The sequence below is a fragment of the Tamandua tetradactyla genome, chromosome 17 (genome assembly GCF_023851605.1).
Source record: "Tamandua tetradactyla isolate mTamTet1 chromosome 17, mTamTet1.pri, whole genome shotgun sequence".
In the NCBI taxonomy this organism is placed as follows: domain Eukaryota; kingdom Metazoa; phylum Chordata; class Mammalia; order Pilosa; family Myrmecophagidae; genus Tamandua; species Tamandua tetradactyla.
The window spans coordinates 2,776,002-2,803,688 of record NC_135343.1 but is presented as its reverse complement, the minus strand read 5'-3'; the positions used below and the strand labels follow the sequence as shown (position 1 = coordinate 2,803,688).

The following is a 27,687-nucleotide window of genomic DNA, read 5'->3' as shown; positions in this document are numbered from 1 at the left end:
TTCTTTGGGGGGAGGTATTTAATTACTGTTTCAGTCTCTTTACTTTTTATACATCTGTCGAGATTCTTCTGTTTCTTCTTGGGTCAGATTAGATAATTTGTGTGTTTCTCTAGGAATTTGTCCATTTCATCTACATTTTCTGATTTATTGGTATATCACCGTTCTACAAGGTCCGTAATATGATCCCCACTTCCATTCTTGATTTTGGTTATTTGTGTCCTCCCTGTTTTTCTTTGTCAATCTGGCTAGAGGTTTGTCAATTTTATTGATTTTTTTTCAAGAAACCAACTTCTGTTTTGTTGATTTTCTCTGTTTCCTGCACCCCCACTCCATACTATTTCATTTGTCTCTGCTCTGATCTTTATTTCTTTCCTTCTGGTAACTTTGGGTGTAGTTTGTCCTTCTTTTTATAGATTCTTTAGTTTTAAGATAAGAGCTCTGATTTAAGATTTCTTCTTAAATATAGACATTTACAATTATAAATTTCCCTCTGAGCACTGGCTTTACTGCATTCCCTAAGTTTCATATGTTTTGTTTTTGTTTCTTCCACCTGAACTTATTTCCTAATTGCCCTTATGATTTTTTCTTTGAATCACTGATTGTTTAATAATGTGTTGTTCAGTGTCCACATATTTAGATTTTTTCCAGTTTTCTTTGTTATTGATTTCTACCTTTATTCTTTTGTGGTCTGAGAAGATACTTTGTATGATTTCAGTATTTTGAAATTTATTAAGATTTGGTGTGTGGTCTAACATGTGGTGTATCCTGGCAAATGCCCGTGTGCCCTTGAGAAGACTGCGCGCTCTGCTGTGGGGTGGAGTCACCTACACGTGTCCCTGAGGCCGAACCAGCAGGTTGGTAGTGTTGCGCATGCCCTCGCTTTCCTTACTGACCTGCCGGTGGTGACTTGAGGTTTCCACCTATTCTTGTGGAACTGTTTTCCCTTCAGTTCTGTCAACCTTTGCTTCATCTATTTTGGGGCTCTGTTGTGAGGTACATACATATTTATAATCCTTATGTCTTTTTCCTGCTTTCTCCATTTTTTTTTAATTCAAGAAGTTGTAGGTTTACAGAAAAATCGTGCAGAAAATAGGGAGTTCGTATATACACCCCTCCTTTGTGGAAGGTATTTTTGCCTGGCGTAGAATTCTTGGCTGACAGATTTAAATGTCATCCCACTGTCTTCTGGCCTCTGTGGTTTCTGATGAGAAATCCACAGTTCATCTTATTGGGGCTCCCTTGTATGTGACAAGACACTTCTGTCTTGCTGTCTTCAAAATCCTGTTTTTGGATTTTGGTGACTTCAGGATAATGCGCTGTGGTGTAAATCTCTTTGAGTTTATCCCTTTGGGAGCTTGTTGGGCTCCCTGTATGTGTATGTTCAGACTTTCATCAGGTAGGGAAGTCTTCCACAATTATTTCTTCAAGTGTTTTTCTACCGCTTGCCCTCTCTTACACTTCTGAGACTTCAGTGAAGCATATATTGGTGTGCTCGATGGTTCCCCATGCATACCTGAGGCACTGTTCAGTTTTCTTCATTATTTTTTCTTTCTGCTCCTCACATTGAATAACTTCTGTCATCTTATCTTCAAGTTCATAGTCCTTTGTTGTGCCTGCTCAGATCTGCTGTTGAATCCATCTAAGTTTTTCATTTTAATTACTGTACTTTGCAGCTCCAAAATTTCTGTTTGGTTCCTTTTTATAACTTCAGTCTATTTTATTCAGACATTTTCCTGATTTCCTTTAGTTCTTGTATATGGATTCTGTTAATTCATTGAATATATCTAAGACAGTTGATTTAAAACCTTTGTCTAATGGTTCCAATGGAATAGCATCCTCAGGGAAGACTTCTAGCAATTTTATTTTTCCTGTGAATGGGCCATACTTTCCTGTTTCCGTGTGTTTTATTATCTTGAGGACTGGACATTGTGCATATCATGTTGCGAAACTCTGGAAAGCTAGTTCTTCCGCTCCTCTGGGATTACTAAGTTTGTTGTGCTTTTTGTTGGTGAGGGCTGCAGTGGTCAGACTGTGACTTTTCCACATTACATTTGCTCCTAAACGGCAAATGGAAAGTGACAAGACGGGGCGGGGGGGCGGGATGGGACTGCCTCTTTAAGACCCTCTGCTGCTTCTGCCTGAAGGAGGTTGGAACTGGGGCCGCCCTCAGAACTGGCCCCCAGCGCTCTGACGTAGCTGACCCAAAGCAGTGAGGAGCAGTTAGACCACCTTAACCCGCGTGTTAGAAGACCAGGTCCTTGCAGCCCCCCTGGCACCAGCAGGCTGCACCAGGACCCGAGCTGCTGCCCCACTGCTGCCCACCATGCAGCCGGGGACGGGGCGGGAGCTGGAATTCACCGATGCTTACTGCAGTTACCAGCCTCTTCCTCCTGCTGCCTCCTGGATGTTCCCCCAGACTTGAGTTCCAAATAGTGGATTCGGACAGCTCTGCCCGCTCAGTGGTCCTGGAGAGAATGGCTCCTGGAGCTTCCCACTCCACCGCCTTCCCACAACCTTTCTCCATTCTTCACGTTTTATCATCCTGAGGGCATCTGCCTCGCTGTGTGGATTATAGCTGATTGCAGCCACGGCAGCACTGACCCTTTCCACTGGGCTTCAGGCCTCCTTTTGACAAAATAAATGCATCAACATTAAGATAAATTAACCCCTTTAGCTCACACTTTTCTGCTTCCAAGTCAAGATACAATGCTGACATTGAGAGAGAACAGATGACAGGACTGGAACGAATCACATGCGGGAAAGCTCATCAACCAGTCAAGAACAGTCCTGGGGAGACAGAAAACTCCCTCTGGGTGTGGAGACAGGGCTCTGACCTTTAAAGTTAGGGTTTTCTTGGTCTCGGGTTCCCTTGAATAACCTATAACTTAATATCTGGGGGGTGGGGTCGGGTTTGTGGAACCATTTGGTGGAGGCACAGTTGGATGGAGTTTGGAAATGACAAATGGTCATTTAAGCTGTCACCACCCAAAGGTACAGAGAATCCAGGGGAGAGCGGACAGCTGCTTTGGGGGTGGTTTTCTCCACCACCGACGGCTGCATGTGCTGGCTGGCTTTTCCGTGGGCGCTCTGCCGCTCGTCGCTCCACCTGCTGGCTGGTCACGGCACCATGGGGCCTCTTCCCACCTGACCTGCAGCTCCTCCTTGGGCCCTGCAGGCACCGTTTTCCCTGCTCGCCAAGACATGGATATCAGCACGTTTCCATATCTTATCAAAAGTTTCCTTCTTGAATTTTAATACTGGGTGTGACTTCACTGGCCAACTCCTGCTTATCTTAAGTCTGCTCCAGCGTCACCTCCCCCAGCTGGGTGCTGTCCCAGCACAGGGAGGCCGCTCCCAGGTGCTGGGGCTCTACCTGGGCAGAATACATGCCTGCCTCTGTCAAGATCTGGTTAGAGGGGCAACGGAGAAAAAGGAGGCAAGATAAGGAGATGGGGACTTGGGGATCAGGCAGTCCTGTTTCAGGGAAGGCCTCCCTGGGAAGGTGGCACAGAGCCGGGGCTCAAGTGTGCGGTACGAACATGTGGATATGATTTACCCTTAACCCGCTATGCACAAGCTTTTGCACTTGCTGTGCCTTGTATCTGGAAAGTCCTCTTTCCTTCCTCTCTGCTTACCAAGCACTTTCCTTTTTTCAGACTTTTTCCCCAGTCTGCTCTGTCCAGCCTCACTTGCTGAAGCCCCAGACCCAGGCGCCTGTGTGTGCCCTGGGCGTCTGCACGGCCAGAGCCGCAGAGGGGCAGCCCCCCCACCCCCACCCTGAGCTCCCGGGGAAGCCCTCCAACTGTGAGGCTGCAGCCAGGCTGGCGCTGCGGGGGCAAAGGACCACTGCCCGCGTAGAGCCGCAGCTCCGTAGGCTCGCGCCGAGCCGCCCTCTCCAGCTGCGGTGCCGGCGGACAAGCCTAACCCTTTCCACGGTTACACTTGTGTTTGCACACCTCTTGGTGCTACGTGGTCCCAGAACCCGTTTCCCTTGCCCTGCCCCCTGCAGCAGCGCCCAGGACCTTACGGACTCAACCAGGCAACTGTCAACTGGCCAAGATTTGTACATATTCCATGTTTTATTACCAATCAAAAATAAATTCCATATATTGTTTAGCAAATATCATTTTGTGACATAAGACACAAGACTTACAACAACAAAACTCCCCGAGAGTCAAACTCGTAACAATGCCAAAATAAATCACAAAAATATACACATTAAAATCTTATGCAAAATAAATAGGAGTCATTTGCGGCGGGCGGGGCCTGTGCCTTATTGCCCCTCCGGCTGCCGTCGAGGGTCCCCCACTCGGGGACCAGAGGAGGCGCGGGATGAGACTGCACTGGGAGGGGACAGCCCCGGGGAGGGGCATGCGGCAGGCCTGGCTCGCCGGGAGGTAGCTGTGGGGTCCGCCTGCCCCTTTCTCCAGCGCTGCGGCCCGCTCGGCGTGGGCGGATCATACCCCGCAAGCCCCTGGGAAGCGGAACGCCAGCGCCCCGTGGGAAGCGCAGGGTCCCCCACAGGGGCCACGCCCGCCCGCGTGTCCTCCTCCGTCGGTCCTGCCCCACGTCAGCTCCGGGAAGTTCCGTGAGTGGGGATGCCTCCCGCAGCCCAGGGCAAGCGTCTTGAGTGCCTGGCCCCGAGAGCCAGGACTCGGGGTACCAGGAAGGGAGTGCGCGGCCCACGCTCGGCAGGAGGCCCGCGGAGTCTGCCTCGCTTGAGTCGCGGGTCGCAGCGCCCGGCCGTCCCCACGGGGCGGGGTCCGGGCCCCCGGGAGCGGCAGGCGGGGCGGTGCAGGCGCGCGGGGCCGGGCAGCGGCGGGGCCTCTCCTCCAGGCGGCCGACAGGACGCACCACAGCCGCCGGCCTCCGGGTGGAAAAACCTCCTTTCTTGGGGCGAACAAGTCAGGTAGGCCTCAGCGCGGAGCAGAGAACTCGGAAAACCCACTTGAGTAGGTTTCCAACCTGTCTCCTTGTTCCCAGGCCCTGGAAAGGCCTGGGGCTTCTGAATGAGTCTGCAAAGGAGGCGGGCGTCTGCGGCCGCGCCGGGCCAAGAGGGGCTGCGCTGACTGCTGGCCACGCTGGCGCTCGGACCAGACCCCGGCAAGTCACCCCAACCCAGCGCTCCCCCACCTAGGGAGGGCCTTTGGTAAAAGTGGGGGCAGGGCCGAGGGCTCAGCCATCTTCAAGGCCGCTGCTGACTCGGCCCAACAGCCCCAGCACCCGAGGCGCAGAGGGAAGCAGCCTCCGCCGCGCCCAGACTCGCCAGGGCAGACCCCTCACCGCGTTCCTAGGAGGGTCCCGGGCCAGCGGCTGGCCGGGCATGCGTGCCCCCTCTGCAGTGGGGTCGCGGAGTCCCCGACCAGCACCCCAGAACCCCAGGACCCCAGCGACCCAGTCAAGCCCGTGTCCAGGTGGTGGTTCTCGAAGCCGCAGTCTTCCTCCCCCAGCAGGGCCCTGGGACCCACCTCTGGAGAGGGAGGGGGAGGGTGGACGGGGGTTCCCTGAGCCAGGGGTGAAAGCCGGAAGGTCAGAGCCAAGGACGGAGTATGGCTATTGCTTCCCGTAGTGAGAAACCCTCCCCCTTTAAAAGTTTTTTGGAGAAAGAAAACTGTTCTAAACGAAATTCCTTAACCCTGTCTTCCCTTCCCTATCCCCTTCCCAAGACACCTAAAAAGAGGAGCACTGAGCCCTGTTTAGGAATTCTCGCTGCCGGGACCGGGCCGGGATCAGGCAGGAGCCCCCGGAGGTCCCCGGGGCAGAGCCGGGTCCCCGGGCTGCTTGGTCATCCGGGCCCCCGCGCCCCCCTGGCCTCGCCGGCTCTTTCTTCAAGTGGGCCCGCTGGGGAGGCCCCCGGGGGCGGGCGGGGGCCCCGGGCCCTCGTGTCAGATGGCGCTCTCCTGGGAGGCTTTGTGTAGCAGAGAGTTGCGCTCGTTGAGGAGCGTGGTGGTCTCGTCCACCGCGGGCAGCTCGGGCTTCTCCGCGGTGTCGGGGCAGATGGCACAGCCGTCCACGGGCAGCTGCGGGCAGTTCTCCATGCGCGACGCCAGCAGCCCATTCTGGTACTGCTGCCGCGAGATCTGCAGGGCAGGCGGCAGGCTGACCGGGAGCAGCCCGGGCCGGGGGCTGGGGGCGGAGGGGGGGCAGGAAGGCAGCGGGGCCCCCAGATCCCCCTCCCGGGAGCGAGGGGTGAGCAGGCAGGGCCGGGCGGGGCGGCGCGCTCACCTTGATGTACTGGAGGTCGGTGAGGGCCCGCACGCTGAAGTCTGACACGTACTGGCCCAGGAAGCTGCTGCTGAACTGCGCGCTGCTGCCCGCCGTGGGCCCGGGGCTGCCGGCGTCCGCGCGCTCCGCGTAGCTGAGGGAGGCCGAGCGGCTGAGGGCCGAGGGGTGCGGCGGGGAGCGGTCTGCGGGGAGGGCGGGCGTCAGCGGCGCCCAGGCGGGGCGGCCCTCCGCCCCCCAGCCACAGCGACGGCTCCTGAGGGCAAAGGAAGCGGCAGAAGCGCGCCTGCGGGTCTAAACCCTCAAAGCAAACGAGTTAGAGCTGGTGCCGAGGAAGGTCATGCAATGGTGTTAAAAAATCTACCCAGAGAAAACCAGCCGGAAACCAAGGACACGGAAGGCGTGTTGCTACAAAACGAATCCAAGGCAAGACGACGATGCGGGAGCACTGCAGACGCTGCCACCACCCCCCTCCCCCCGCCCCAGGTTCCGTCACGTCTTAAAAGTGGGACACGTGTGGCCCTGCCCTGCGCTCCACCCGCGTCCCTGTGCCCCCCCAGCCAGCAGAGGGGCACAGGACTCCTCCTGCTGGACCCTCCCCTGGGGCCAAGCAGGGGCGGCAGTGCTGCCGCCAAGCCCCGGGGAAGCCGCATGCGCGGCGCTCCGACCCAGGGCGCCAGCGACATGCGCCAGGCGCCGCCCAGACGCGCACGGGATTGTGGCCCGGGCGGACCTATGGCCCAGGGGCGAACACCCATCGGCCGTCCTCACAAAGTGCCTGCAGACGGTGGCGCCGAATCCAGGCCAGCTGACCTAAGGGCCGATCCTGCTTTTAACCGAGCAATGCTCTATCTACCGTGAGCGTCAGTTAAGCTCTGGTTTTTCACTATCAACATGGCGTACAGGCCTGGCTTAGTCCCCGTGAGGCCATGTGCAATCATTCCACGGTCAGGACAACTTCCACGTGTTCTAACGTAAGCTGTACCTCTGGTTAAGTTCCGGAAAAAAGCAGAAATACAGGGAGGGCTGTGCTTAGTATCTCACATTAACTGTTTGGATGGAGGATTAGAATGATGGGCTGCTTCTGGTCAATGCTGATGAACCCCAGAATTTAAAACCAACACAGATTAGCAACATGATTATTAAAAGTAGGGGTCCTAGAAAGAAACGCACCAAAATATCAAGTGCTTGCTTCTGAGCAATGACACGTGGTGCTTTTTAATTTTAATACTTCTATTTTCCAATTGTCCAAATAAGCCTGTGTTACTTTTATAGTTAAGACAGTAAGTGTAATAAAGAAAAGGGGGTTTTCATGCTGTAATTCCCTTTCTAAAAGAATATTCTAACAGCAAGGGAAGGCTGAGCATCTCAACCTGGAGAGCTGCACCAGCTGAGGCACACGAAGCTGCCAGACAAGTCTCCCTACTTCCAGCCGGCATGAGGCTAGAGCCCGACCCTCTGCACAGAGAGGCTCCGCCGCGGGTCACTCCCAACAGCGCCAGGAGCAGAGCCCCTCCCCCCGTGAAGGAGTGGAGCAGCGGCTCTGCAGCCAGCATTCCCCCGCGAAGGGAAGGACAGAGAGGTGCGGCAGGAGGGAGGAAGGCTGGGCTTGAAAGGGACGGTGAGTGACCTCTTCTGGTCACCTCTCCTTTTTTTTAAAGAGGGCGAGCAGAAAAGTGTGCGCTGATGCAGCAGAGAAGGGGAACCAGCTGCAGGAAGACACGATGACAGCGATGCCCGAGTGACAGGCACTGGGCCACCGTGCTGCCCAGCCCCGGCTTCGCCCCGCTTGCCCCACCCCCACCCCAGCGCATGGGGGTCAGTACCAACCCCAACGCCCCTCCCACCGACTCCCCCGGCAGTGCCACATCAGAGCCCACGGACAGCATGTGGGATTTGGCCTTTCTCTAAATACTGCTGATGGGAGCATTACATTTGAATTGTTGTAGAGAAAACCAGGAACAACTAGGCTCTAACTAAACGTTTTACACAAATCCTCTCGCTGCACGGGACCCCGTGGGGAAGTGGGTGGAAACCGAGCCTCTGCGAGGGGAGGGTAAACTTCCAGAGCCTCAGCTGGCACGGGGGGGGGGGGGGGCGGGTGGGATGCGAGGGGGCTGCGGGCAAGGCCCCCACGCCTGGGCTGGCTGCCTCCCCAGGGCAGAGAGCAGATGAGGCAGGGAGGTCCTGTGGGGAGGTGCCGCAGGTGTTCTAGGCAAGCAGAGAGAGGGGACAAGCATGTCGCCAGGCCTGGAGTGGCCACACCTGGACAGCTGTGGCTAGCTGGCCTCCACCTCCCCCAGGATGCCCCTGACAAATCTGCCTGGTGCCCGCCAGGGGAGGACACACGCTCAGCAGGACCCAGAAGAGCCCTGTTTCGAGGCTGGTGTGTGCATGTGAAAACACGTGTCTAGGACGTGACTGTGTGTGCCTATGGCTATGTATGATCGTGGGTGTCTGGGTGTGCGTGTGTGAGTGAGAATGTGTGAGAGCATACGTGTCACTGACGTGAGGGAACAATGGGTGTGAAAGGTTTGTGCGTGCAAGGGGCACTGCCATCCAGAGGGGCTCCAGGCCAAGCTGCGCCCACAGGTGTGAGCAGGTGGGCGGCCAGGGTTGCCGGGAGAGGTTAGTGCAGCTGGCAGCGTGGCAGTGGGTAGCAGGCAGCAGTGCAACTCCTCTAGCCATGCCACGTTACCTGACAGCCAGGAGAGCAGGGAGTTCCGCTTGCCAGGCGGACACCCGAGCTGGGCCGCGGGCACTGGATCAAAGGAGGAAAAGTTCAGTGACGGGCAGAGCCAGGGGCCGGGAGTGCACCCGCAGCAGCAGGCAGACAGGAAGACGGGATGGGGGCCCTGGGGGCAGGGTGCGAGCCCTAGCAGGGGGCTTTCAGGGCAGAGAGAGGGGCCCTGGGGGGCAGGGGACAGGCCAACAAGCAGAGCAGGGCAGAGGCTGGCAGAGAACGCGCCCCGAGCTCCGAGAGTGGACCCAGGGCTTCCCGACGCCATCTGCCCCTTCCTGGCCCCGATGAGGAGGGGCCGAAAACCCGTGAGTAGAGGGCAGAGCCCAGGCCCCTGAGCCAGGCCTGTGGGGCCTCACTGCAGAGAAAGAGCGGGGAGGGGTGGGCAGTCTCTCCAGGTCCAAGGCCGTGTGTGCAGGGCCCGGCTGCTCCCGAGCCCGCCTCTGCAGCCTCGTGCTCGCTGTGCTCCCCTTCCCCAGCCCACCCTGTTGAACAGGGAGGGGCGGGAGCCAGTGAAGGCACCCAGAGAGGGGCAGTATTTGCCGGTGCCCTGGCCATGTGCACAGGACCCTCTGTGTCAGGGGACAGCAAGAGGCCGGCCCCAGAGGCACTGCAGGAGCTGAGGCAGCCCCTGCATCAGGATGGCTTTTCCCCAGTCCCCAGTCACTTCAGGGACCCTCTGTGGCTCGGAGGCATCACGTGAGTCACACGCAGCAAAACTGGGGGGAGACCCGGGCCTCGCATGCAGGGCCCCACCCTGGCCCCATGCCCTCTGCAGGGGGAGCCTGAGCCGCTCAGGCTCAGAAACACAGCAGGTGCCGAGGTGACAGGAGGGCAGTGCTGGCTGCAGGCCTGCCCGGGGGGCATCCAGTCCCCCCTCTGGCCCCAAGTCCTTTATTCCATCAGAACCACCCTCAGCCAGCCAGTGGCTCCGCTCCTAGAAAAGCAAACCTCTGCAGACAAGCCCTGGCCTAGCCTATGTCTCAGGCCATGGCGGACCTGTCCCTCCTGAATCCCTCACTTCCGTCCTCCCAGACAAGACCTGCTGACCCTCCCCACTGGACGCTGTCCCCCGCCCCTGCCGCTCCACCTGCTTTCATGGCACTTCCCCTCTGCTCAAAGGGCACTGACGGTGTCCCACCTCCCGTGGCAGCCCGGCCCCACTGACTCTGGGCACCCACACGCCCTGGCTCCGGGTCCTGTCCCACAACTGCACCCAGGCTTTGGCTCCTGCTGTCTGCCCCTCTTACCACCCCCCCAGCCACTGCCCCAGGCCCACAGCTCCGGCCTTCTCAGGCTCTCCCTGACCCCAGCCGCCCACTCACCCGCAGGGGTGGAGGTCAGCGCCATGGTTCCATAGTAGGAGAAGGCGCCCGTCTCAAACTTCATGTTCTCCTTCCCGGCCTCCACCTCCACCTTCCCCTGCAAGGGCAGGAAGGGTCACCGGGGAGGAGGGCCCGGGAAGAGGGCAGGGGAGGAGGGGCGGGGAGGAGGGCTGGGGAGGAGGCCTGGGAGGAGGGCAGGGGAGGAGGGCGGGGAGGAGGCCTGGGAGGAGGGCGGGGAGGAGGGTGGGGAGGAGAGCCTGGGAGGAGGGCAGGGGAGGAGGCCGGGGAGGAGGGCAGGGGAGGAGGCCGGGGAGGAGGGCAGGGGAGGAGGGCGGGGAGGAAGGCCTGCCCCCCCCCCCCCCCCCCGCACACCTGCAGGACCAGGATGAAGTAGTCTGCCGGCTTGTTGCGCGTGTACAGGTAGTGGCGGGCGTAGTGCTTGTTGTGCTCATCAAACTTGAGCTCCTGGATGACGTCCGGGTACTTGAGCAGCCGCAGCAGGATCTTCTCTGACACCAGGGAGGGGCTGAACAGGGGGACCTCTGCGGGGGGCCGACAGAGCATCACGCGGGGCCTGGGCCGCCGCCGGCTCCCGCACCCCCGCGGCCTGCCTGCTGGGCCTGGTGGAGGCGCCTCGCTGCCAGGGTGGCCGCGGCCACACTACTCACGCCCTCTGGTCTCAGCGTCCCCAGCTGCAAAGTGGGGACCGAGGTGTCACGGGCTGCCCGGGGTACAAGGGCAGACCGGGGAAGCACTGAGATGCCTGCCGCCCGGGGAAGGGGCCTGGCACACGGGCCTGGCACTGCCATCGACACCACTGCCACCCGCAGGAGATGTAAATTGCTGTGAGCACATGTGGGCAGGCAGTGGGGACCAAGGACGGACAGGGAGAACAGACATTCACTAGTCCACCACCCGGTCCCCACGGAAGCTTTGAATCAGGGGTAAGAGAGAAATGTCACTGACCCAGGGCAGCAGGGAGCAGAGGGCAGGAGCCGGTCCAGGATGATGGGCAGGGGGGTAGGTGTGGCACGTGGAGGGGTCTCTTTCTCCCCCCACGCCACCGTGCCTGACCGTCTGCCTTGGGCTCCCTGGGCTTATTTCAGAGTCCTGGATGCTCCCTACAGGTCTGTGACAGCAGCCCGTGAACAGGGCAGGCGAGCTGCAGGAACACCCGGGCCGGGGACACGGCCCGCTCCCCTGCAGGGGTGGCTGCGGCTCACGGCTTCTCCCCACCTCCTCACCAGCGCCCGGGCCCCCTCCCGCTCGCACCTGTGGCCAGGAAGCGGTGCGCGGCCAGAAGGAGCTGCGGCGAGATCTTCACCTTGAGCTCGTGGTCGGTGTCCTTAAACGCCGAGAAGTCCCTCTTCTTCTCAGACACCCGCTTCCGGCTTCGGTTGTCAGCTGCCGAAGGAAGACCCGGGGCTCAGGGTACTGTCCCCAAGGATGCAGAGACAGCCCAGCACCTGCCTCATGGCACCCGGCCCCAGCCTCCAACCCCAGTCCCAACCCCCAGCCCCTGGCTCCAGCCCCGGCCTCCAACCCCCGGTCCCCAGCCCCCGGCCCCTGGCTCCAGCCCCAGCCACCAACCCTGGCCTCCAGCCTCCAACCCCAGCCTCCAATCCCCGGCCCACAGCCTCCAACCCCCGGCCTCCAGCCCCAGCCTCCAATCCCAGCCTCCAATCCCCGGCCCCCAGCCCCCGGCCTCCAGTCCTGGCCTCCAACCCTGGCCTTCAACCCCCAGCCTCCAACCCCCTCCTCAGCCTCCAGCCCCAGATCCTCTTTTCCCGCCCAGGGCAGGGTCCCAGAGCTGACCCCAAGCAGGAAAGGGGACACGCACTGTACAGGTCCGACTCGTCCAGGATCTCGGACTTGATGATCTCCTCGATGACGTCCTCCAGGGTGACCAGGCCCAGCACCTCGTAGAAGGGGTCGCCCTCCCCCTCGTTGTTCACCCTCTGCACGATGGCCAGGTGGGACTTCCCTGGGGGGGGGGGGAGCGCCAGTCAGATTCACATGCAGGGAGCAGTCCCAAGACGCCCCAAGAGGTTAATACATTTGGGGAGAGAAGGCCAAGGGGTTTCCCCCTTTTCTGTATCTTCTGAGGTTTCTACCACAAGCTGATACTGTTTTTATGAAAAAGAAACCCAAAAGCAGCGTTTGGGGGTTAAAGGCCACTTCTCTAGGTCGGTGACAGCAACAAGGCTCTGCAGTGAGCCAGCCCCGCTGGGCTACTGGAGCGGGGAGGGCCACGGGCTGGCCTGGGGCAGCGCGTCTGGGCTCTCCAGGCCCCGGCCCCCGCCACCCCACCAGCCTGCACAGCTGTGCTGGGGCTGCGAGGTCGCCCCAGGGGACGTCTGCCAGGCCCCAAGCCTTGACACATGGCCCCGGCTGTGAGGAGGCCGGCAGGGACCCCAGCGAGGGGCCGACCCCAGCCCCCACCCCACCGCCAGCTCCTCAGTGCCCCAGGCCCCTGCGTGACAATGGGGAGACGCACTGAGGGTGGGTGGCCCGGGTTTGCGTCTGCCCAGGGTGGGCCCTGGGAGGCTGGGCAGGCCGTGTCCCCTGCACGGCTCCCCTGCGGGGCCCGGCACCCCGGGTGCCCTCCCGGGCCTGCAGCACCCACACTGCCCCTCTCGGCTGAGATGGGCCGCCCCCCAAGGCCGCCCCGGATCCCGCCCCCCCCAGCAAGGAGGACGCCGAGGGGTCGGCAGGAAACGCGGCGGGAGGGGCAGCGCACCCATGGGCGCCACCAGGGGGATATGGTGGGAGGCCTCCGCGCCAGGCTCGTCGGGCACAACCCCTGGTGGCTTTTAGAGACGAGCCCAGAGCAGGCCGGCCATGCGCTCGGGCCGCCCGCTTCCGAGGGTGCAGGAGGCACGGGGTGGGGCGGGGCACTGGGTGCGGCCTCCCTCCCCGCCTCCCCCACCCCGCCGTTCCCAACCCCGGGCCCAGAGCAGCGCCCCTCGGTCTGAGCAGGCCTTCCCCTCCGCGGGCCAGGGAAGGAAGTGCTCTGCTCGGGGTCTCGGGGGGCGCCTCACGGGGTGGGGCTCGCGGGTCTCTGTCCTCAGGCGGCCTGAGGTCAGCAGTGCTGACCGGGGCTCCTTCTCCCTTCTGCTCTTTTCTCCCCCCTGGCCGAGAGAGCCGGCCCTCATCTCAGGCCTTTAAACGCAAAGGAGATGCGAAGGCCCCAGACATCCAGCCCGGCCTCCTCCAGGAGCTGTGGACTCGCGTATCCACGCCCAAAACCAGCCTGGCTGCGGCCCCCACTGACACTCACGGACACACAGAGACCTGAGACGGACAGACTGGCAGACAGATGATAGATTAATTGGTAGATGGGCAGAGACAGATGGATAAAAAGCCAGAGAGATGGACAGACAGAACGATACAGCAGAGGTGGCAAAATGTTAAAACGGGTGGGTCTGGGTGTCTGGGGGGTGGGGATGCTGGAGTTCCCTCCTTGGGGTTTCTGTTATTTTTCTTAAGTTTTCAAGTACTTCAACACAAAAAGTATTTCAACAGGAAAAAAGAGAAAACCCCAACAACCCCCGTGGCTGCCATCCTCCCTTCCCAAGCCCCAGGCTGGCCCTGCCCACCTCGGGCGCCTCAAGCTCACCCTGTCTGCAGGCCACCCCACCCAGGTGGGGGCCCCGGGAGGACGGCAGTGGGGGGCGCAGGAGGGGTCAGCGGACACTTGTGGGATGTGACAGTCCTTAGGAGAAGCAAGGCAGCCACGGGGAGGAGATGGGGGAGACGGGTGGTGGGGGTAGACTGGGGGATACGGGGCGGGAATACACGGGCTGGAGAAGGTTTCACCTGGACTTCAGTTTTAGAATTTCCTGCAATTCAGGAATTACTGTTAACCATTCACCAATTAAAATAACTGGTAATAAATTGGAATGTATTTTTGATTCTTAGTGTGTGTATATGACGAAGTCACCTCATCTTATCCTTGGTGTCCGTTCATGCGGAGAAGCAGACTTTGGAGGTGAGAAATTAGAATCTAAATAATACATCTACCCCAAAGTCTGAAAGTCTAACCTTTCTCACAAAAGTTCTTATTTAAAGAAAAAAGAGTGAGGGAATAGATCACCATGTGAATGGTTAGTTGAACCATGTGAAATTTACAGATAGATACTTAACTATTTTTGGCCAACAAAAACAGCAGCTTCCTGTGCCTTCACCAAGCAGTATAAAGAACTGCGGATGGTTTTCGTTTTCTTTTTTATACTTTTCCATAAAGAGATTCCAAAACGCCCATCATCAATCAGTATTACTTCATTTTATAACCAGGAAGCAGCACCCACATTAACGTGGCCTTAAGAAATTCAATGGGAGGGGTGGGCCATGGGGGCTCAGTGGGAGAGCTCTCGCCTGCCATGCTGGAGACCCGGGTTCGATTCCTGGTGCTGCCCGTGCCAAACCAACCAAACAAAAGAAGTGAGAATGCCCTTCCCCTGGGCCTTGGGTGCTCCTGGGCTTCTTGGAAGTTCAAGCTGCTTGGGGAGGGGGGGTCACTCGGCTTGTGGAGCCCAGAAAGGGACACTCGAACCCCAGCCCCCCCACCGCCCACCCCCTTAGCCCTGTGGGCCTCAGTCCAGCGGGAGCCTCCGGGCCCCACCAGCCCCGGCCGAGGGCATCTGAGGCTCCAGGGAGCAGGCAGCCCACGGGGCCGGAGCAGGGGGCAGGAGGCTGGAGCAGGGGCCAGAGCAGGGGGCAGGAGGCTGGAGCAGGGGCCAGAGCAGGGGACAGGAAGCCAGGGCAAGGGCAGGAGGATGGGGCAGGACCCAAGCCCTGAGGCCCCATGCCCTCTTCTGCTCAGACCCGCACACCCAGCCTCCCCCTTGCCCTTCTGCCCTCACACACACCTTCCAGGGAACCTCAGGACCCTGGGGCCTCTCTGCCCCACCCCCACCAGCCAGGCTGCGTGCTCGGGAGTCCAGACTGCCACCGCAGGGCTCTGTGCCCCCACCCTCCACTGCACAGGACCCCTTCTCGTAGCCCCAGGACCTGTCCCCTCTCCCCAGGATCCTTCTTCCCTCCTCAAGGCCCCTCCCCCATCCCTAGGATTCTCCACCCCCTCCTGCTTGGGCTCAGCAGGTGCTAGAAACTTTCCGCTGAACACAAAGGCCAGTGTCCAAGGGACTCAGCTTCCTGGACCAGTTCTCTTTGCACCCACAGGCAGACCTCCACAATGCCCTCTTCCCACAGGACGTGTCCCGGTCCCTCAAAGGCCACAGCAGAGAGCATCACCGGCCGCTGGGCTGCCTGGCCCTTCCGAGGAGGGCAAGCTGGGGGCCACCAGGTCCCCACACCTGAGAAGGGCCTCCTTGTTAGGCCTCCTGGCACGTTCCTCCCCCGGGGGATAGCCAAGTAACCTGGCCCTCACGCTCTGTCCCTGCCCCAGGCGGCCAGCAGTAGTCAGCAGCTATGAGTAGTCCCGTCCTCGGCGGGCAGAGGTGGCCCAGGCAACAAGAGGACAGGCCCCTGGCCGTACTTCCTCCCCCAGCCCCTGGCGACTTAGCCAGGCTCATCACTCACCCTACAGCAGGGCTCCCTCCACCCCAGGGGGCAGGCAGGCTGGGGCGGCCCCGCAGGACAGCCACTCACCAGTGACTCGCCCCAGGACACTTAAGTGCCCGGCGCGGGAGGCACGCACACAAGGGGCTGCCTGGGCACCTGGAGAGAAGGGCACGAGGCACAGCCCACCACCCGGACCACCACCGCCCTGGCTCGACCTGGATAGTGCTGCCCAGTGCCACCTACACAGAGGGCCTGGCTCGCAGCTATGCCTGCAGCACCTGGAGAGTGGGACAGCCACCGGGGAAGCCCAGGGGTTCTGTGCACGGTCCCCTCTGCCCTCACCCCTGCACCCCTCACCTCCAAAAGGGGTGCGAGAGTCACGGGCATAAAGAGCAGGGCCACACTTGCCCAGCAGAGACGGGTGGACAGAATTAAGAGAGCACCGAGGCAGTCCTTAATTTCAGTGGATGATGAGCCGAGGGTGCTGACAGCCCTAGGGCAGGAGCTGGAACACCCAGCCGGTCCAGCAACCGAGGCCAGCCACCGGGCACACCGTCTACTACACCCCGGGCGTTTAAATCAGCATCCGGAAGACGGTGTGCAAGGACGGGCACTGCTCTACACCGGCCTTGAGAAATCAGTCGAAAAACACCAGCCCCATTTTAAATGAGCAAAGCACGTGAAAAATAGGGAATATAAATGGCAAGAACATGCAGGAGGAAAATGTTCAACCTCGAGCCATCACCTTCCCCAGCTCACACTGGCCGAGCACTGCAAGGCGGCTGGCCCGACACTGGACGCGGCACCCCTGCACGCTGGGCGGTTCCCGTCTCAGCAGGGGAGCAAGCAGACCGTGGGCAGGGAGGGGCACCTGGGGCCACGCCCAGGGCCACCAGGCCACTCGGGCTGCCACCGACAGATCTCGAGGGACGGGGGGGGGGCAGAACGGCCCAGGGCAGGACCGGCGTGCCACAGCCTCCTCGCGCTTTCTGAATGTGTGCTAGAGCTACCATGCATCGTTTTGTCATTCTTACTTTATAACCAGAAAAAATTAAGGCCTGTGCTTTCATTTTGAGAGAGGGGAAGAAAATAATACAGTTTACTATTAACTTACAAGAAGGAACAGCACCAAAACAGGCGCGTTCTGGGTAGTAGGCCAGGGGTAACTTCAACGTCCTAATCGGTTTCCTTTTTCCACCATTTCTGTAATAAATAGATTACTTTTATTTTCAGTTAGGAACACCAGGGCTTGCTCCGTGCTGTGGCCGTGCCACATCTGGGCCTGTCTGTCCTGCCGAGGGACACACGGACCGCCCCCAGTCTTTTCTACGGTAAATAATGCTGCAACAAATACTGCATCCTTCCGCCCGGGGAGAAAACCCTAATCTCAGTGGCGTGGGGGTGTACGGGGCCTAAGGGTACAGTGGGTGCATGGACTGGACTGCCGGCCGGATGCCTCCCCGGCAGGGGTCCCAAACGCGCTCACCGGCCCATACGGCGCCCTTGCCTGCGCCCGCACCCGCTCCCTTGCCTCTCTCTTCAGTGCCCAGCACCAGGCTAAGTACGTGGCTGGCGCTCCACCAAGAAGCTGCTCCATGAAGGCACCGGTGGCGCTCCTGCCACAGGGCTGGTGGCACTTTTCAGAGGGCAGAAGCGAGGCTGGAGGGCGAGACAATGAGGGCGCCCGAGTAAAGCACAGAGAGGAGGGGAAGGCGCCACAGGACGCAGACGTCATGGCCAAAGACTGTGGGGTCTGCACGGAAAAGGGGTCTCAGACTTCCTGAGCAGGACAGCACAACAGCTGCAGGCCCGGGGACTCTAAGAGAGCCCCTCACGCGGGGGCCCTGTCAGAACCGTCTCCCATGGGGATACTCGCCGAGGCCTCCTGTACACTTAGTAAATCGATTGAGCTGTTTAATGCACAGACTGGTCAGCAGGCCCAACCCGGGTCAGCAGAACCGCTCCTGGGTCCGCAAGTCCCATCCAGGTCAGCAGATCCCATCCGGGTCAGCAGGTCCCACCTAGGTCAGCAGGTCCCATCTAGGTCAGCAAGTCCCATCCGGGTCAGCAGGTCCCACCGGGTCAGCAGATCCCACCCGGTCAGCAGGGCCCCTCCTGGGTCAGCAGGTCCCACCTAGGTCAGCAGGTCCCACCCGGTCAGCAGGTCCCTACAGCAGGGCCGGGGAAGCAGCGATGTGGCAGTGGCTCCCAAGGGCTCTCGCACATTCACTTTGTGGCCAGAGGAGAGGAGGCAGCTTAGGTGTGCTTGACGCACAAGACAGGTGCTTAAGAAGATTCCTGCAGAGGGACCACAGGGAGGCAGGTGCAAATAAAGCACCAGACACGCCCGGGGAAGCAGTGCCGCTCCTTCCGCAGACGCAGCGCGAGGCAAAACAGTGCTCGGCCAAGAGGGTTCAAAACCCCTACGAAAACCATTTGAAACAGCATCTCACAGCCTCGGCCATCGGGGCACCCAACCCCGCAAGAGCACTGAGTCTGTAAGAGGGCACCACAACCATCAGCGAGGCGTTTATAAACAATGCTTACTCCCTCTGTTTCTCCAAGGAATCTGTTTTATAATATACATACCAGTTAAAGAGTTCATGGGTATAATTTTTGAATTAATGGAGATGCCACCTAAAAATAATTTCGTGCTAATAGGGGTATATGATCAAAGAAGTTTGGAGAGCCCTTTCCCAACACCCCTGGCTAGATGGGCATGGCTCTCTGTGCCCCCCGCCAGCCATACCCCTCAGCCTGGATCCTCCCAACTGCATCCCCCCCTGAACCCTCCAGCCTAGGTCCTCCCAGCCGCGCACCCCCCCCAAACACCCCCCCACTGTGCCCCCCAACCTGGTCCCATGCCACCTGCCGGGCCAGGCCAGGTTAACACGTTCAAAGTGGGGGTGCAGTCCCATGACCCTCCCACATCCACGGGAGGAAACCAAGGCTGAGCCGGGCCCCCTCTTCTACCAAGCGCGTGATGCTGTGGGCAGTGCCACGTGTGCCCCTGGGACAGGTTTTCAGGCTGCTGAGTCGTCACCTGGCCAGTGGCCTTTCCTTTTATTCCAGGAACCATCATGGCGTATGGGTGTCCCTGCCCCTCCCAGCCCCACCCCGGCAGATTTTATCTGCAAATATTTCAATATGTATCACTGGAAGACAAAGACCTTTCAAAAAGCAAAACCACAAGAGCATGACCACATCTAAAAACTATGACCAACAATTCATCAGGTGCACCCACAATCCAGTCAGTGTTCTAATTTCACCACTTTTCTTATAATTCTTTCTCCATCTAATGTTTACATGATTTAATTTTTGATACTGATACCAAAAGAGGAAAGAACGAAATTAAAATCATTTATAATCCTGCTTTCCAAAGCTTATTACTGTTACTTTCTTTGCTATTTTAAATGAATACATAAGGATAGACTAGCACAAAATAAATTTCCACCACAAACTGGGTCGTCATATATAATTTTGCATCATGCTTTTAAAAAACTTCACATTACTTGTACTTCCCAAGTCATTAAAAAGTACTCAACACCATAATTGCATGGAATCTTGAATAAGACGTGACATCTTGTTGGTTTGTGCAGGTCAGCGAGATGCCCCAAACATTCCAGAGTAATCTGGGCAGAGAATAAAAAAGTATTGCCAAGTCCCCTTTGGGGACTGGGGAGAAAGGAGGGAATATTCAAGTCCCCCACCTGGGGAATTCCCGATATTCTTGCAAGCAGTGGGGACAACCAATTGGACAACCAATTCGATCTTGGGGTTCACCCCTATGAAACTTATTCCTGCAAAATAAGAAGCTAAGCCTACTTATAATTAGGCCTAAGAATCACCCCCAGAGGACCTCTTTTGTTGCTCAGATGTGGCCTCTCTCCCTGAGCCAATCTGGCAGGTGAACTCACTGCCTCCCCCCTACATGGGACATGGCTCCCCAGGGGTAAACATCCCTGACAACGTGGGACCTGAATCCTGGGGACGAGCCGGGACCCCGCATCATGGGATTGAGAAAGCCTTCTTGACCAAATGGGGGAAGAGAGAAATGAGACAAAGTTTCAATGGCTGAGAGATTTCAAACAGAGTCGAGAAGTTATCCTGGAGGTTATTCTTATGCATCATATAAATAAACCTTTTTAGTTTATGGTGTATTGGAGTGGCTGGAGGGAAGTACCTGAATCTGTTGAGCTGTGTTCCAGTAGCCTTGATTCTTGAAGATGATTGTATAACAATACAGCTTTTACAGTGTGACTGTGTGATTGTGAAAACCTCGTGTCTGATGTTCCTTTTCCCCAGAATATGGACAGATGAGTTAAAAAAAAAAAAAAAAAAAAGGACAAAAGTAAATACAGAAATAATGGGGGGAGAGAATAAGGAGTAAAAAAAATAACTGGGTAGATTGCAATACTAGTGGTCGACGAAAGGGAAGGGTAAAGGATTTGGGATGTATGGTTTTTTCTTTTTATTTCTTTTTCTGGAGTGATGCAGATGTTCTAAAAATGATCCTGGTGACGAATGCACAGCTAGGTCACGACACTGTGAGCCACTGATGGTGGACCCTGTATGGACTGTGTGTGTGTGAAGATTTCTCAGTGTAAAAATACATGTAAAAAGAAAGTATTCAAAGACGTTCACTGGCCCCACGTTTCCTCTCGCGCAGTATACAACCCCGCCCCACCCCCCCCGGAGCGCACCGCCCGGCCTCGAGAAGGGTCTGGAGCAGGGGCCTCGCTGGGTACCGCCCGCCCTTCTTCCCGGGACACGGCTGGGCAGAGGGCAGACGCCGGGGGCCTGCCCCAGCACAGCCTGGCGCTGCTCTCCAGCCAGTCCCCTTCTCAGGAGCTCCTCTGCACCCCCCATCCCACAGCCGAGCCCCCTCCTCGCCACACCTCTGGCACGGCTCCCCTCTGGGCCTGTGTGCAGCCAGCTGATCATCGACGGAAAAACCCATCTCAACGCTGGGCGGTAGCTAATGAGCCCGCAGGGCCACACTCACCATGCCACAAAAATTCACGTTAACTGCTGCTGCAATCGAGCTGCATTCAGTCTGGGAGTAGCCTTCCACTGAACTAAATGACTGACGCTAAACCAAAAAATCCTCAGGAAATTAGCTTTTTTTTCCCTTGGTGAACCTTAGTTGGAGCTTGGCAGCCAGACACTGTTTCCAAAGATTTACAAACTATTAAAGCAGTCTAGACCTTGATGTCCGGAGCTGAAGAGGCAATACCTGAGCTGCTATAGAGACTGCACTGGTTGTTGGAGGAAGGAGTTGGGGAGACAGAGAAAGAAGAGGAGAGGAGGAAGTGGGGGATGGGAGGAGGGGTGGACAGAATGAGGACGAGGAGGGGAGGGGAGGAGGGAGAGGAGGGAGAGGAGGACAAGGAGGAGGAGGAAGACAAGGAGCAGGGGGAGGGAAGGAGGAAGGAAGGAGGGTGAGGAAAAAAGAAGGAGGAGGGGCAGGGGAGAAGGAGAAAGTAGGATAGTTCTTCATAGGTTTAAACTTGCTCACTTAACCTGGGATAGTAATTATAAACGGGAAAAAGACATAATCATTAAACAATTGCTTTTCCTACCATTACAAAAAATAAACTGTCAAAGCCATCTTGGAATGTTCTGCGCGGCTTCACTGGGTAGCTGCTGTCTTTGACAATCACAGGAAAACCAAGTATAGGTCCAGCTCTCTCTCAAACGCAAACGCCAAAATTCTAAATAAAAAATAGCAGCAAATCAAATCCAGGGACGTGTAAAAAGGATAACACACGATACACGGATTGAGGTGGATTATTCCCACAGTGGGGTAAGTGTTTGGATTAACGCTCAAAAATATCATCCAGTGTAAGTGAAATAAACCAGACCCAGGATAAAAATTACACGAGTCCGCCTACATGGATCAACCAGAACAAGCAGATTCAGAGACAGAAGGTGGCTCAGAGCTGACCAGGGCCGGGGGACCCCCAGGGGGAACATGGGGGGCTACTAGTTAACGGGTGGAGTTTCTGTTTGGAGGGGTGAAAATAAAGGATGGTAGCGACGGTAGCACAACACTGCAAATGGAGTTAATGCCACCAAACTGTACATTTAAAAATGGTTCAAATGGCAAACTTTTGTGTTTTCTTTGTTACTGTAATAAAATAAGATTTAAAAATCAATCAGAGGGAAAAAAAAAATCAGTCAGAGGGGGGCACAGGGGGTTCAGTGGTAGAATGCTCGCCTTTTATGCAGGAGACCTGGGTTCGATTTCCAGACCATTCACCCAAAAAAAAAAAGAGGAAAAAAAATCCATCAGTGATGGGGGGCGCAACAGCGACTCAGTGGCAGATTTTCGCCTGCCATTCCAGAGGCCCGGGTTCAAATCCCAGAGCCTGCCCATGCCAGAAAAAACCTCAGTGAGTGACACATCCATACAATGCAGTACTATCGGGAGATAAAAAGAAATGAACTGCGCCATGGGGCACGCCATCCTGACAACGGGGACAGGACTCCCAGGAATGAGCCTGGCCCTCGTACCCCGGGATCGACAACACCTTCCTGACCAAAAGGGGGAAAAGAAGTGTAACAAAATAAGGCTCAGTGGTGAGAGAGTTGAATGGAGGCTATTCTGGAGGCTACTGTCACCCAGCCTTTAGCTAGATATTGCTAAATGCCACAGTTTGCCAAACCCCAACCAAAATCATTCCTGCTAACCCTAAAGAATGCCAAGGGCTCTAGCTGAGACCCTACAAAAGTTTTCACACACTAGCACTGCTTTCCAAAAACCTACAACTTACCCTAGACCAGGTGAGTCCTGAAGCCCAGAGGCCCAGCCTCTCCAGAACACCAGCCAGTTCCATCCCCTACCCCATGAAAAAGTTAGAATGGGCACAGCCAAATACCCCTCAAGAGTGGGAGAAAGATCAAAGGAGAAGGTGGGGTTATAACAGAGAAGACAGGATTTAACAAGTGCCTAATCATTACATTAATATTTCTTTTAGCCTCCAGTGTCTTGGAGCAGCCGTAAGTAAAAACCTGAAATCGTGGAACCGTAACCCATACCAAACTCTGAAATCTGTTCTGTAAGTGCTTGTTACAATGTGCTTTGAAATTTATTGCTTCTTTGTATATATATTTTATAATAAAAGCTGTTTAATAAAAATAAAGGGTGGGGGTGGGGACAAGGGGATGCACAGGTGGTTCCGAGTGGAGGTCTCGCCTGCCCTGCGGGGGCCCAGGTTCAGCTCCGGTTCACATACTCCAAAAAAAATCAACAGACGGTGCTGCAATACCGTGACAGTCACATGGAAAAAGAACGAAACGTGACCCCCACCGCACAGCACATATGTATATATACATATATTAAAAAAAGAAACAAGCTACAAGCTATAAAAAGACCTGAAGGAATCTTAAGTGCATATTGCTACATGAAAGAAGCCTGTTTGGAAAACGCCACATGGTGTGTGACTTTCTGGAAAAAGCAAGATAAAATTGCATTAAGTGAATAAAGAAGTAAAGCTACAGGGACAGTAGAGAGCTCAGTGGTGCCAGGGGCTCGGGGAAGGGGCTAGGGCAGAGCCACCGGTCCGTGCGACACGGGGGACGCCTGGCCCGGTGCATTCGTCAAAACCACCACAGAGAGAGAACCCGGGTGGATGATGGATTTTAGTTAATAATAATAACAATTAACATTCCCTGTTAATCCAAGACTGAAGAACCTGTGCTGTGGGGTGAGGCTGTGCACGAAAACCTTCTGAACCTTCTCCACAATTTTTCTGTAAACATAAAAGTGCTCTAAAACATAAAGTCTATCATTCAGAAAATAAAATAAAGTATTATTTAAAAATAAATTAGTATAAGTCAGAATAAAGGATAAACGGGCAAATCATTCAATCATCTCAACAGATACAAACAAAAAAGCATTCAATAAATCCAACACCTACTCATTCCAAAGTCTTCGCAAACCAGGCCTAGAAGGGAACTTCCTCGATAGGCTAAAGGAAATCAAACAGCCTCAGGCGCGGCGTGAGGGTGGCCCGCGCTCTCCCCGAGGCGAGGGGACACAGGGACAGGGCCACAGCTCACCACAGCACAGGACCAGGGCCAGCGCCCAGCATGTGGGAGCACAGATAGACATCAACAGAACTGCGGTCAAAAATCCCCCCAAAGCGTACGGATGAAACCAGAAGGAAAGACAGACGATAAAGACTGAGATGGTTTCATCCAAGAAGGCCTCGAGTGTGCAATCATAGTGACTAAATGCACAAACTAAAAATGTTAGTGCATGAGGGAGAACAAAGGATGTCAGTACTGCAGGGTGTTGAAAATAGATGGTCATTCATATTTTAAAATTTCAACTTCTGTGTGAGACTAAAGCAAAAAATGTTTATTTGGTACAAAATCTTAAAAAAAAATAAAAAGAAAATCCCCCCAAATCCAAAACAAAACTATCAGAACTAATGAGGAAATGCCAAAGGTGACTGGACTCAAGGTCAAGAGACAAGAGTTAATTCTATTTCTCACACCTGCCACAAACACCGAGAAAATAAGCTCATAAAGGTCCCACTCAAAACCATCAAATCTCAGGAAGAAATCTAAGAAACGAAGTGCAGGACTTCCCCGCCCAAAGTTGCAGAAGATTCCTGAAAGCAGGCAGTGGGGGCGGGGGGTGAGCCTCCTAGAGAGCCGCCTGAGGCCCCCCAAATCCCCAGGCAAAAGGTTAAGGACCCCCAGACAAGGGTGGCCCCTCACCTCCAGAAGAGACCCGGCCGCCAAGCTGGGGACTCCAGTCTCCCCCCGGGACCCCCTGCCGCCCGCAGGACCCCATCCTCCCCCATCACTCCCCCAGCAGGACCCCGTCCTCCCCCGTCACTCCCCCAGCAGGACCCCGTCCTCCCCCGTCACTCCCCCAGCAGGACCCTGTCCTCCCCCGTCACTCCCCCAGCACCGCCGCGCTCCCCTCCTCTCCTACCTGCCCCGGTGGGGCATCTGCGGGAGGCCCAGCCCCTCTGGGCTCTTCCTTTCTGGCTGGGGCCCAGGAGGGAGGGGCCAGGGGAGAACACGGGGCTGGGCCTGACCCCCACCCACAGGAAAACCACCAGAGGGGCCAGCAGAATTTCCGCAGCCTTCACTTCTTCCCTGCGCATTCTCAAGCTCTGGCCTCTGTGACCCCTGAGGGCCCAGGGTCCAGGGAAGATGGGAGCTGAGCCAGCAGCAGCACCCCAATTCCCGGGTAGGCTATGCACACACTGGGCGGGTGTGGCGGGCTCCCCTAGACAGGGCCTGTGATTAGGAGGCCACAAGGGGGGCGCACTGGCCACAGCCCCAGGCATTTCTAGAGTGGCCAATACTCTCCACGTGGCCTCAGGCCAGGCTGGGGCTGCACGTCACCCCGTCCCCGTCCCCCTCGCCCTGTCCCCTCACCCCATCCCTGTCCACCTCTGAGCCCAAGATCAGTCACTGATTGTAAAAACTCAGAAATGGGTAGCACAATACCACGTGACTGCAGCACAGTAACACCAGCACCAAACGGAGCTGGGTGTGAGCGCGGCTGAGGGGGAAGGCTGGGGGCAGGTGCGACACTGGAAGGAAAGAGACAGGATAAATGCCGCAACAGTGTGATTTAGGAATGCCCAGAGTGGACAACGATGGTGATTAAATGTACAAATACAAAAACGTTTTTGCACGAGGGAGAACAAATGAACGTCAGCATCGCAAGATGGTGAAAATGGATGGTTTACAGAAAGAGCAATCAATGCTAGCAGGGTCTACAGGCGCCAGTAACAGGGTAATGTGCGTCCAGCGAACATAACAGAGGCATCACCCCAAAGCTAAATGTCAGCAGGTGGGGGTGGGGGACGGGGGGGACGGAGTCTGCATGGAAGAAAAGGAGGTGTCTTCAGGTAGACTATGGTGGCGAAGGCATGACTAGGCTGGACTGATTGAACAGAGATAAACAAGTGCTGGAGAAAACATGGAGAAAGACATGCATCTTTTCACCGCTGGTGGGAAGCTGAGAGGAACAGTTCCTTGGAGGGCAGTGTGGGGGTTCCATGGACCCGGAAACCCTGCTGCTCAGTATATACCTGGAGAAGCTGAGTGTGGGGACAGGAACGCATATTTGCACATTGATGTTTCTGGCAGCAGCATTCATGAGCCACAACGAATGGAGGTGGCTTAAGGAGTTGTAACCATTATTTCTAAATTCTGAGATACTGAGCCATTTGTGTATAACCTGGTCACTTCCTGAAACTCTGGGTACGTATGTGACACCTGAGACACTGAGTAAGAGCTCTGAAGCTAGGACGGTCAGCAGTACCCCATCCAGCAACTGATAAAGAAGCTGAAGGGTTCGTACTCTGAAGCTGATCTGGACAGGACTAAGGTAAATCAGAACACAGGGTAAAGGACGATATGGTCCGTGTTTGAAAACTTCAACTGCTGTGTGAGACTAAACAGAGAGATTTTTATTGGGTGCAAAATTTCTTATTTGGGTAGTGCATTATCTAAATTAACCTGCATGGTCAGTTTAGTTGAATACCATAAGTACATGGAATCTTGATTAGGGCGTGAGACCTTGTTGGTTTGTACAGGTTAGCATGATGTCCTGACATATCCTAGAGTAATCTGAGCAGTGAATAAAGAAGTATTTGCAAGGTCCCTGTTAGGTTGGGGGAACAAGGAAGGTCACCATGACTCGAGCTGTGTAAAATGTGCCACCCCTTCTAGACGTCACCTAACCCCCTTGTTTAAAAACTGCCCACACCAGGACCCAGCCGGGAGCTCACAACTCCCTGCCTGGAGATCTGTGAGGTTTTCCCGAGAGCGCGGGAATAAACTTGCTCACTCTAAGGTTTCTTGGTCTGCCTCTTCTCTCTTTCGCCTCCTAAACCTTACATTTTGGTGCTGAAACCTGGGAGGAGAGTGCAGGTGCCGCCCGCCTGGCCAGGGGCAACCCGGCCTCCTCTCTCCTCTCTCCTCTTTCCTCCACATATCCAGCGACAAGGGGTCCTTTGGCCCACCGCCACACCCACCACAGATTGGGTAAGTCCCTTCCCTCCTAGCCCTGCTGCCAGGTCTCACGGTTCCGAGAGAGTCTGTCTGTAAATTACCCTCCGAAAACCGTGAATTCACGTCAGGTTCTCTTCCCAGGGCTGAGGTGAACAGGGACGCCCACAAGCCTCACTCCCTTTCCTGGGACTCAAAAAATTGTGGGGATGCCCCGCTTCTCATTTCCCTCCCGATTCTCAGGTCCAGGACCTGAAAGGGCCTCGAACCAGGGTGAGACGTCCCCTGGGGAGACGAGCCCCTGCTCCTAAGAGCTCTAAGGACTCTCTCAGGGCGTTGGGATGCCGACACCCCCTGAGCCAGTCCTTTGTCCTCAGAGACCCGTCAGTATGGGCAGCAAATCCTCCAAAACCAAACCCTCCATCCCGCTGGGTTGTCTCCTGAAAAACCTATCCACACTGGATTTACTTCCAGACAGCCAGCCAGAACACCGCACTTCCTTTTGTAAAAAGGCTTGGCCCCAATATCAACTGGACAACGATTCTCACTGGCCTGAGGATGGGGCTTTCGATGTTAATATCCTCACGAACCTCCGCAACTTCTCCCAGAGGAATGACAAATGGGCCGAAATTCCTTAAGTCCAGGCTTTTCTTCTGTGCTCCCGCCCCTCTCTCTGCACGTCCTGCTCTACAGCTCAGGTTCTACTAGCCAGAGAAACCCCCAAGCCCTTGCTCCTGGACAAACAGTCCGATGAAATGTCCTTCTTTTCTGACCCCCTCGATTCCTCCTCCTTTAAATGACCAGGGCCTCCACCATATTTAGGGAAACTATCCTCTCCTCCCCCACTCTACCCTCCTCTCCCTCCAGTGACACTCCAGCCGCCATCTT

General features: G+C 56.4%; 1 protein-coding gene and 2 long non-coding RNA genes across 3 annotated transcripts in view; 2 read left to right on the top strand and 1 right to left on the bottom strand.

Moving 5' to 3' along the window:
• Window positions 1-4,060: 4,060 nt before the first annotated feature.
• CNNM4 (cyclin and CBS domain divalent metal cation transport mediator 4) overlaps window positions 4,061-27,687 on the bottom strand; it is a 39,038-nt gene continuing 15,411 nt past the window's right edge. Inside the window, exons 2-7 of the mRNA XM_077133798.1 lie at window positions 12,128-12,271; window positions 11,560-11,691; window positions 10,660-10,829; window positions 10,288-10,384; window positions 6,226-6,407; window positions 4,061-6,080 (exon numbers count right to left, since the gene is read on the bottom strand). Coding sequence (XP_076989913.1) covers window positions 5,886-6,080; window positions 6,226-6,407; window positions 10,288-10,384; window positions 10,660-10,829; window positions 11,560-11,691; window positions 12,128-12,271 — 920 coding nt within the window. The 3' untranslated portion in view covers window positions 4,061-5,885. The remainder of the gene's footprint in view (window positions 6,081-6,225; window positions 6,408-10,287; window positions 10,385-10,659; window positions 10,830-11,559; window positions 11,692-12,127; window positions 12,272-27,687) is intronic.
• LOC143660612 (uncharacterized) lies at window positions 6,898-8,299 on the top strand. Its single transcript, XR_013164138.1, has 3 exons — window positions 6,898-7,196; window positions 7,572-7,804; window positions 7,884-8,299. It is a non-coding gene; the product is annotated as an uncharacterized LOC143660612 (long non-coding RNA).
• Window positions 13,246-17,976, top strand: LOC143661465 (uncharacterized). The gene is made up of 4 exons (XR_013164615.1): window positions 13,246-13,931; window positions 14,209-14,278; window positions 17,047-17,144; window positions 17,357-17,976. It is a non-coding gene; the product is annotated as an uncharacterized LOC143661465 (long non-coding RNA).